Genomic DNA, 12,147 nt, shown 5'->3' on the forward strand with positions numbered 1-12,147 from the left:
GACTACTTATTATACCTAAAACTTATTACTAACTGGTTTTATACCAATAAACTAAAAATTAACTATCAAAAATGTAATTATATGATTATTGGTCCGAAGATCCTTACCAATACTTTTGGTCCCTTAAATCTTCATTTGAATAACCATTTAATGGAGAGGTCTTACAGTACAAAATTTTTGGGTCTAATTATCTCAGATAATTTATCTTGGGCTGAACATATTAATACTATTTCTTCTAAATTAAGCAAAATTTTAGGTCTTCTTTATAAAATAAGATACAAACTTAATAAAACTACTTTAATATTGTTGTACAATGCATTTGTTTTTCCTCATCTATCATATTGTAATCTTATCTGGGGCAATAGCCCTGCTGTTCATGTCTCAAAACTATATAGAATTCAAAAAAAATTTATAAAACTATTATTATATTTAAAAATTACCACTCATGTTGATGAATATTTTTCTTCTTTAGGTCTTCTTACAATATACAAATTACATATTTTTATTGTTGCCTTTTTCATGTTCAAATTTGTCAATAATCTGCTACCATCTAATTTCTCAAATATTTTTTTACTCAAACCTTCACATATTTTTAAATCTACTCGTCACTTCATTCCATATATGATACTATTCAGTAGACTAAAAATTTTAAATGATAGCATATTTATTCTTGCACCCAAAATTTGGTTTACAATTTTGCCTCTATCTGTTACAATTATTTCAAAACCTCGTCTTTTTAAACAACATTGTAAAACTTATTTATTGTCTGATAAACGGCGATTTTTGCAACTATAGTTGTTTTAACCTTATCCAAATCTTATTTGAATAATTTTTGTATATGAGTAATATCAATGATCTGAATAAAACTGTTTTTGTATGTATGTATGTATGTATGTATGTTTGTTTGTATGTATGTATGTATGTATGAATGTATGGATGTATGGATGTATGTATGTATGTATGTGCGTATGTAGGTATGTATATATGTATGTACTCTTACTTTTGAACTATATTTGGTTTCATATCATTTAATTTATTGAAATGCTATAGAATCCTAAATTCAAAACTTTAATTTTATGTACTCATTTTGAACTATATCTCTGTTTCATAAGATTAATAGAATAGAATCTGCAGTTCAATAACTTTTGATTTATTTCGATCTAGTTTAATCCTTGATTTTTGTCGAACTATTTTAATTTTTGATTTTTGTTGATCAATGTTGATTTTATTTGGATAGGGTGACTTTCTTACAAGCATTTGGTTGCTTTTTTAGTTTACCCCTCTTTTGAGAAAATAAACGAATTGATTGATATATTGTTGTTGTTAAAGTTGTTGTTGTTGATGTTGTTGTTATTGTTGTTATTGTTGTTGATGCTGTTGTCGTTTTTAATACCAACAAATACAGAACAAATACGTACATTGAAATACCCGCATATACTAACTTATACCAACATATACTACTAACCTAAAGAAACACGTATACAATCAAATATCAACAATTACAAAAAAGATACAAACACGTATACATACAGACAGATCTATACAAACACTCACACACACACACACACACACACACACACACACACACACACACACACACACACACACATACAAACGCAGGTACAAAACAAACACCAAAAAACAGACACCAACAACTAGATACAAACAAATACATACAAATACGCACAGATTGATGAGGACTTCACATGCCGGATAAACCTCTCCAGCTACAAATTCTCATTCCACCAGAGGGGTAGGGAGATGTATCCAGCCTGGATGGCCCCTGAAGGTGATGCTGGTGATGACGATTGTGATGGTACTGATGATGATTTTGATGATGATGATGATGATGATAGTTATAGTGACGTTGTTGTGGTTACGATTCCTAATATGATACTTATTACGATTACTCTTAGTAATTTATTATTGTAACATCTTACTGAATAAAAGATTGTTTCAATTCAGTAACTACGTTCACGCTATGTGTTAGAGAAAAATTGACTCTGCAAGCAGTAGGGCGCTATATAAATGACACCACATAATCGTGACGTCATCTCCAGCGACAGTGTCCAACATTTGCTAACTTATGTTAACACCAGCTCTGCAGAAACCACTGTCAGATATAAATCAGAGGGCAGCCGATATGTGGAGTTTCGCCATCATTCTCTGGGAGCTGCAAACTAGGGATGTACCTTTTGCTGAGTTGTCCCCAATGGAAGCCGGGATGAAGGTCTGTGTGTTTGTGTGTTTCTGTTTGTATTTGTGTGTGTGCGTCTATTTTTTTTTGCGTCTTGTTTTTTCTTTCAAGTTTTTATTTTTACGGATTCAAAAATATATGCGACAGAAAAATTGGCAAAAATAACCCAACTGACAATGAGACATGCAACTGCAACAAACAATAATTATAATAACAGCAACAAACAAACAAACAAACAAAACAAACAAACAAGCAACAAAAAACTACAACACCCCATCAACATTTACACCAAAAATCACCAAACAGTCCAAAAATCACACCACACCACACCAACAAACGCCACCACCAGATTGCTCTAGAGGGCCTGAGGGTGTCGACATCGACAGCCGGAAGTTCGGCCCACATGGAGCGCCTCATCAAGATATGCATGAACGAGGATCCGGGCAAGAGGCCCAGATTCGATATGGTAGTCCCTATCCTGAACAAGATGAAGATTTCTGGATCGTGAATTTTTGTTGTTTGTTGAATGAATGAATGAATGAGAGAGTGAATGAATGAATGAGTAAATATGAATGAATGAATGAATGAGAGAGTGAATGAATGAGAGAGTGAATATGAATGAATGAATGAATGAATGAATGAATGAATGAATGAATGAATGAATGAATGAATGAATGAATGAATGAATGAATGAATGAGAGAGTGAATGAATGAGAGTGCGTATGAAAAATTAGATAAATAAATTTATTTTTTTATAGTTTGTTGCTTTTATTTCATAAATGCTTATTTCATCATGTGCAAAGCTGCTTGTTTAGTTTTTTGTTTCAATTATTTTTCGTTAATCTCTTAAATACTAACTTTCAAACATTTCAAAGACACGGACAAGCACATATACACGTACACATACTCACAAACATGTTATATATATATATATATATATATATATATATATATATATATATATATATATATCCTAATCAGTATTGTAGTATTTCCTATCAGTTTTATGTTAAAACTGTTTTGTTGTAACTCTATAGTGGGATTTTTGTTTGTGTGTGTCTGTGTGTACGTGTGTGTACGTGAGTATGTGTGTTTGTTGTATGTATGTATGTGTGTGTGTGTGTGTCTTTTTATGAATGTGTGTGTGTGTCTTTGTATGAATGTGTGTGTACGTGTATGTGTGTAAATAATTATAATGGATAAACTGTTAATTAGCTTATTAAATTGATGATTGTATTATGAATGGGCCTGAATATTATATTTGGAATCATGTGAATAATGAGAAATTTTCAAATGCCATTGTGTTTGATTGTTAGTTATACCAGGGGTTCCCAACCTTTTTTTTTGTTGTACCCCCAAGTTAAAATGTTATTTGCGTACGTACCCCCATCAGACAAAAATTTCTCAGAAACTTTTTTTTAGTAATTTAGCTATTTTAGTAAATTTTGGTTATTTTAGTACAGTCACTATAGTGACGGTCCTATCTGCTTATACATTTTACTAAATTTATTATAATATTAATATTATATTAAAATTATTATGGTTTCATGCCAAAATTAATTTAATCGAAAACGATGTTATTTTTATTTTTGTAATCTTTTTGAAAAACATGAAAATATAGTCCTGCTAATAATAATTATTATGCTAATAAAAACCTAATAGTCATAGTTTTCTGCTAAGACAAAGGGTCAGAGAGTTCCGCTCATTGTCACAATAAAAGTATAATCATGTTAATGTGAGCACTGGGCTTGCTTAGATTTGCACAATTCTGAAATGTCAGGCTTTATTAATGTCAATTTTAGACGCAAGTCTGGCTCAAGTTCAAGTTTTGATCTGTATTTGTTTTTTATTGCCAACATTGCAGAAAATCCAGTTTCACAGAGATAACAAGTACTGAAAGGGATCAAAAATTTCAAAGCTCTGTCAGAAATTAATCCATATTCTTCTCTTCTTTTAAGCCAAAAATCACTCAAGTCTTTGTTGAATTTATTCTTCAATCCACTATCACATGAAAGTTCAATGAATTGATCTCTTTCTTGAACAGAAAAGTCAGCTGGTAATGCAACATCAGAACATGGATTTCTTATCTAAGTTTTGTCATAAAAGTTTTCAGGAAAATAGGTTCGAAAATTCAAAATTAACTGAGAACAACGGTTCTTGATATCTTCAGCCATGTTAGGATGCAGTTGAAGTTCGTTTTCAGTCAAGAATGTGTGCAGTGATTGAAATGCTGCTCCTAGAATGTTTCAATTCAACTTCTTTTCTTTTGAAAAATTCTAGTGGTTTATCTTTGAGAAGAGCATGTTTTGTATTAAAGTGACGTTGAAGTAATGAAGGTTTCATCGAATGATTTGATAAATTTTTCATTACATACGACACACTGTGGCTTTGGTTCTTTTTCTTCACCACACCACGAGAATCCAAGAGACAAAAACTTCTCATCATATCGCCTAATCTTCCGCAGTTTTTGATTGTCATCATCCGAGTCTGAATCTGCATGGACATCTGCGCTGAGCATCGGCTCAGTTGCGATGCTAGAGGATGACTATTCGTTTTTTAATGGTTGTTGTTTGAGCCATTTATCCATTGTTTAACTTTAACTTTATCTAAAAAATTTTAGCAAAATGTTTTTATGATTAATTCCGATATTTTAAATTAAATTGTATTTATTAATAATTAAGATAAAATATGAGGTTCATTAATTTATTTTTGTGTAATGACGAAACCATGACAACAAAGAATATCAAAACAAAGAAAAAATAACAAAAAATTAACGTTTAATCATATTTTAACATGCATTCAGCAGATAATAGAAGCCCATGGGGTCAACTTGTAAAGTATGACCGTAAACTATTAAGTTTAAACTTTACGAGTTTACAGTGTGAGCTTCTGCCATCCGCTGAATGCATAATTATAATAAATTTAAATTAAAATAGCCCTGGCAAATAGGACATGAAATTTTGCAAATTCTCATTTCGTTTTGACGTTAATAGCCATAGAAGTCGGAATAATATTTTATCTATAATCTGCTATATAAAATATTTAGTATTTAATATTGTTAAATACTTTACTCTGCTGACTGTCACTATAATCCTGTTTCATCTGATTTTGTACAAAATAGCTTTCTTAAAATATTTTTTGTTTTTTTAAAGTTTTTTTGCGTACCCCTTGGCAACAGCTGGTGTGCCCCTAGGAGTACGCGTACCACCAGTTGAAAACCGCTGAGTTATACTATATCGGCCGTATTTGAATGATCTCCAACTCCATGCACTACAAATTTGAGTTTAGTGCGTGTTCATCGCGTTCAGTTTTCAATTGCTGTTTGTTATATCCAAACAATTCTTGTAGCAAATTTTATTTTATACCATACCAATAACGTAATTATTTAGAATTAACTTATTCACACTACGACAATTCGTATAAATTGCGGTATGCAACGAACACAATTGACGCTCAGCAGCTGCCTTCTTCACTTATAATGGTGTTGTAACCTCTGACCTACAGTGACCTAATTTCTTTAGATCTGGATCACCGAATCTAGAGACTTCACATACGTTATTGATTATTTGTTGATTCTTTATTCACTGTCTTTTGTTTGTTTAATCTCGGATGAATACATCAAATATTAATAAGTACGTGAATGTTTGTATGTGTGTTTTACATGATTTAACAATTAAGTTTAAATTTACCGCTTGAATAGTCAGATCACCATCAACTCTACATCAATTCATAAACATAGTTGGTGCAGTTATGAATGTTGTTGTCATTGTTGTTTCAATGTTAAAACAATTGTGAAGGACATAACTGTTGTCTTGGATCTTCAAAGTTGATGATGAAAATGTTGGAGAGCTTAGAAAATCTAGCGAACTCCGGTAATCATAAGAATTTTTACATAACGGAATATTACGACACTGATTAAATTAAATTAAAAAAATATCAAGATTATGTAGTTGTACAACGAAACAAATGTTTATTAAAATATGAAAATGTTCCACCTCGTCTGGTTCGTATCAATCAGGACCACTCTTACAAACGTATCAGCGTGAAGATGTTTTGTCTGCTGTGATGGTGGTTGTGCATGCTGTCTGCAGGGAGAAGTTCAACTTCCTCTGCTACTCTCTGTTCTCAGGTTCTATGCGGGCGTGGTTTCAAAATTTTCTAATTAATTTTGAAGAATTTTTTCATAATTTTGTTTAAAATTTTTTTGGCTATTTTTTATGTTATAATTAATTAAATTGTTGGCTGCTGTCTTATGAAATTTGATATTTGTCTATAATTTGATGGATTTCGGGTAAAGTTTTACGTTCATATAAAATGTAAAAAAAATGTTAATTTTTGTGCCACTGCTTCCATATTACTGTGATACATAAAATTTTTTGGTTCTGTGGTGGTAGTGAGTGTTGAAAGTGTTGAACGAGTGTGCAACATTGTGTGGTAATATTTTAAGTTCGTTTATATCCTGTCATGTACAACTCAAATTGAAACAACATTTACAAAGTGCGTTACAATTTTAAGAATGTTACTGAAAATTTTGTATGTAACTTTCAAACCAAAGAAAAAAACATGAAAACACAATAGCAATAATTTTTCAGCTAAGTTCTAACAGAATAATTTGAACATATTAGAAACATCCATTGGAAGCTACTCCACAAAAACATTGAAACTATGTTTTTGAAATTCTTTACAAATTTAAAAAAAAAAATTTAAATCTCAATAGGACGCCCGAACGACAACTCGGCAGCACAACTAACAACGTTATAAAAACAACAGCAAATTATATTAACACCATCGAGATCATTAATGGTACATTACGAGCAACCTTGCTGGCAATTTATTGGAATGAGATGATGTTTGTTTACACATTAATTTCATCATTTCACTGGGCTGGCAGTCTTCAGGTGCTGGCTAATGTTTCAAACGTTATTCATTTATTTGTATTTCTTTGTTTATTTGTTTCTGTTTTGTTTGTTTTTAAATTGTGTCACTAGTTTAAAATTTTGATGTAACTTTTTAGCAAAATTAAAAACATCCTGATGTTGTTTTGATTTGATTTTGAAACTTTTCTCTCTCTCTCTCTCTCTCTCTCTCTATATATATATATATATATATATATATATATATATATATATGCAGTTCTATAATAACAATGCAATTGCCAATGCGACCCTTATAAGAAAAAGTTTGTCCACCATGAATCCCCCCTCTGCTTGCCTGCTTGTGTGACGTGCTGCCACGAAGGGGTGGTTGGTGCAAAATTTCTTCATGAAATCTTTTTTTAATATTCTACTCTATCATCAGCTGTTTAATATTTATTTCCAAGCAGAAATTTAGTGACATCGTAATTAAATTTGTTTCTGTGGCAGCGCTGGAAAGTAACAAGTGATCTTCCCTTTTCACAAAAAACTGCTGCAATAATAAACAAAATGTCACTTCAATATTACAATATCATTTCCTAAATTAAATAAACGAATGCATGTGCGAGTGAATGAATGAATGAATGAGTGTAGGCCCAGAAATAGATGGATAAATAAGTATGTGAATGAATGAACGAATCATTGAATGAATGATGGATAAACATATGGATAAAATGAATAAATAAATGAAATTATGAATCGATGGAAGGATGAATGAACGAACAAATGAAAAAATGAATGAATGGATATTCTATACCAGCGGCTGATTAGTGATTGCGTTTTAAAAGCATGGACATCAAACAAATTTCATTGCTGTCCTCCAATCCAACAGCTTATTACGCAAAGTCTTACATAGCAGCAGCTCATATATACAATTAGATATATGTGCTTACATAGCACAGACATGTGGTTGATGATTTTTCGGCACAATATATCACATGCTGGTGCGGTTTGTTTTGTTCTTCTTGAAGACATAAACTGCTTTGCAATGATGCGCGTTCTAATTATCTCCCAAGGCTCGCTATAAAAGTAACTCACTCAGCATGTCCTCGTTATGCACACAAATACACAGACAAACGCAACATACAATAAAAAAATTAACTTAAAATTATTATCTTAGTAGCAAATAATATATTAATTTGCGACAACAACCAATGATCATAAATGCTTAAAAATATTTCAAATAAGCGATAATAATAAGTACCCAACCACAAGTAGGTCGGGAATAATGTATATGGTCGTTTAAGTAAGGTATAAGTTGTGATTTTAAAAATTATTTTGCAAAAATTAAAAATATTTAACAACAAATTAAAAATATTCAGCGAAAATTGAAAATATTCAGCAAAGAATTGAAGATATTCAGCAAAAATGTGAAAACCATCTCACCATCCTACCACAAATTGCATACAAAATCCATCAACGTTCCGTAAACTTGTTGTTGACAGATTGAGCCAACAAATCTAAATTATGGTTTGCAAATTATTAAATAATGTTCCAATGCCTTTATTGGATATGCCAATGAAGATGTTTTTATGAACATGCAGTTGGATATAAATATACATATATATATATATATATATATATATATATATATATATATATATATATATATATATATATATTTAAAAGAAAGTGCCAATCTTACTAATAGGATCTCGTCTACGGTCTTCTCCATTTTTGGTGACCTCTCTTCATTGATCACGGCTTCATCTAATGAACTTTTTAGATTGTTCATGTCGGTATTCAATGCGATGTCTAATGGATTGGTTCCAGTAGTTGTTTCCTCTTTATGCAAGAAGAATAAGCTATTTGGTTTGATGATGACTGTTTTAGGGCCAGAAGATTGGTTAGAATGGCCAAAAAGCGTTTCCTACGTACCCTATTTGATGATGTTAGGTCTGTGTGGAAACTCAAACTGCAGGCCTTACATGGGTTGTACCAGTTGAAGGCCACTCAGCACTGGAATGAACATATTTTATCAAACAGGAGTAGTCCAAGGCTTCTTTGGCGGTCTTTGAATTCGTTTTAGTGTTGATTTGGTAATGATGCTTGTATTTTGCTTATAAGGTTGTTGTTGTTTTACTGATAAGCTACTTTTGATGGATCCTGTTCTTCAAATGCATCAATGGTAGATGTCCAAAAAGCGTGCGTTCATGTCAGTTCTGTCGCAAATAGATCTCAATTGCAGTTGGCGGTTGATAGTAAACTATTGATCCCTAAGATGAGAACAACATATGGCGACCGTCTTTTCTTCATCGCTGCTCCTACGGTTTGGAAATCACTGCCTCTGAATGTCGTCGGGCTGGCTCCACTGCGGTGTTCAGGAAACGTCTAACGTGTCATCTGCTCAAAGAAGCATACCGAAGTTCATTGGCATTTGATTGATGATGATTGCTATTTTGTGTGTCTGTGTGTGTGTGTGTATTTGTATTTATTTTTATATCACTCTTTATTACTTTATTATTTATCTTACCAAATTTGGTATTTGGTAATTTATATGGGTATAGCGTTGTCAATTTAGATTTTATTTTTCAATGTGGAAATCTTACATTACAATAACACCCATTATAATTTACAACTAGCCGAATCAATACTCATAGAACAAAGACATGCGATAATAAATATTCAACAACGGGCAATTGGAATTCTTCCACCCAATAAATTTAGAAACAGGGGAATCATCGATAATGAAAACACGTAAAAGTGTTATATTTAACAAAGTTGAAAATTGTAAAACTAAGTATTCACTTTAAACAATGAATCAACAAAGTAGAGGCTCAGTATATATATATATATATATATATATATATATATATATATATATATATATATATATATATATATATATTTGAGCATCTGGACACAACCACAACATATCAAGATGGTATGGGAATACCGAAAATAGCTTTTCTGTTCTATCATGCATAAAATTAACAAAAATTTTGGTTTTGAATTAAAGATACTTGAAAAGGATTTACGATCAGCCGTTAGAAAAATCGAAAAGTTAAATTGGAAGTTAACTAATGCCAAACATGCTGTGATTTCCATCAATAATTGCATTTCTGGAGTCTCAATTTAATATATATATATTGTTGTAGATGGTTGCTTTTGTAGTTAAAAATTATTTTAAACTTATAAATTAGCGTATGAATGAGTTTGAGCAATAATGATGATGATGATGATGGGTTTTAGTTCTTAAAGACAAATAAGCAGATACATACAAAACTAGAGTACAAAACAATACAAAACGTGACTTGAATAAGTTCGCAATGTTTCAATTTAAAAGGTAGTTGATTTGAAATTCATGCTAATTCTTGTTCACACATTCATTTATATATTCAAGTCGATAATCTAAGTTGTCTGTGATGATGATGATGATGATGACTACTAAACTAAGGTCTTTTGGAAAGTGATGATGGTGATTATGATGACGATGATGATGACGATGATGATGATGTGACGTAAAATTGATAATGATGATGATGAAGTCAACGCAGTAGTTAAATGTTGTTACATAATGCGTGTGTTGTAAATAAATCATAAATAATGATAATGATGATTTTATGGTGGTGATTAACATTCATCACCGTACATGATTTCCTGGCGTGATCTTGAGAGATTGAGAGAATGTGTATTACAAATGAATAAATAAATAAATATTTAATAAATAATTATATATATAATATAAACATAATAATATTATATATATACACATATATCTTTGTTGAATGGTGGCATATATCTTTATATAAGTATTATATAACAGTAAATGTTATAAATATACATAATATATACGAAATGTTAATGTTAAAAGCATGATGTAGTTATATAACAGTTAGATGTTATTTTTATCGTTGAGCCTGCTTAAGCCGATCCATCATTCATTTTTAATATTTCAGCTACGTGGATGAAGAATGTCTTCATTTTGATGTCCAAGTATAATAAACAGAGTGACTAGCATTCATTGCCAGGCCTCTGTAATCTTTAACTTTAATAATCTCGTTAGTTTCAAACAGCTGGTGAATGACGACTTTTAAGATTTTGATGTTTTGTTATCCTGAGATACCTCGATCCCCAGGCAGCATTTCTTCACAAGGGTCATCATCATCCTCTGCAGGTAAAATTCAAAAACTTGCTCGCTTTGGGTGGCTCTGGTGATTGGTTGAAATCAATCACGTTATGTGGGATCCGATGTGTGCTATTTTTCTTTGCATTAAAGCGTTGAGTTGATAATTTTATAACACCTCGATCTTTGCTTCAGTCACAGTGCTGAATTAAGTTTACAACTTTATAATCAACAATGAACTGGATGCATTAAATTTTTATGAAATGTGTTCAATTTTATGTATGTTTGTTTATGTATGTATGTGTGTATGTATGTATGTATGTATGTATGTATGTATGTATGTATGTATGTATGTATGTATGTATGTATGTATGTATGTATGTATGTATGTATGTATGTATGTATGTATGAACCCGTTTTGATGAACAAGCCATGGTTAGACATGCAATCGTTTCCGAGTTCAACTTTTATCTATGTATATGTATGTGCGTGTGTGTGCTTAAGTGTGCTTCTGTACGTGTAAGCGTATTTGCGAGTGCGTTGTAAGTATTTGAGACATGTGCTGATGTGCTCGTGTCGGTGATGCATTGTCTGCGTGCAACTTGTATCATAGTTGTGCGGTTCGCTCAACATTTCAAAACATTACAATGAAGATGAACAACGATAGCGAATTATGGCTGTATTTTGTGTCTCTGTGAAGTGTTTGCGCGAGGGATCAAATTTCAGGCATACATTTTAATATTTTCAAATTATATATATATATATATATATATATATATATATATATATATATATATATATATAATTAATAGACACAATAGTTTAATTAAAAAAATATAAATCTTGATGATTTTGGAAATTTGGATTTAAATAAAAAAAAGATTAATTCGTAAAATAGAAAATATAAATAAAAAACATAATAACGGTAATCCTAATAAAAGTATCCTTTCCAATTGATTATATATACATGT

The 12,147-nt window shown here is 31.1% G+C and overlaps 1 protein-coding gene across 1 annotated transcript in view; it reads left to right on the forward strand.

Annotated features, from left to right (window-relative positions):
- Window positions 1-2,705, forward strand: part of HELRODRAFT_115085 (hypothetical protein) — a gene marked incomplete at its 3' end in the record, with an annotated part of 9,777 nt that extends 7,072 nt beyond the window's left edge. Inside the window, exons 11-13 of the mRNA XM_009028870.1 lie at window positions 1,690-1,789; window positions 2,100-2,230; window positions 2,547-2,705. Of these exons, the coding sequence (XP_009027118.1) occupies window positions 1,690-1,789; window positions 2,100-2,230; window positions 2,547-2,705 (390 nt within the window). The remainder of the gene's footprint in view (window positions 1-1,689; window positions 1,790-2,099; window positions 2,231-2,546) is intronic.
- Between the last annotated feature and the right edge of the window lie 9,442 nt (window positions 2,706-12,147).

Source organism: Helobdella robusta, assembly GCF_000326865.2.
Source record: "Helobdella robusta unplaced genomic scaffold HELROscaffold_59, whole genome shotgun sequence".
Classification (NCBI taxonomy): Eukaryota; Metazoa; Annelida; class Clitellata; order Rhynchobdellida; family Glossiphoniidae; genus Helobdella; species Helobdella robusta.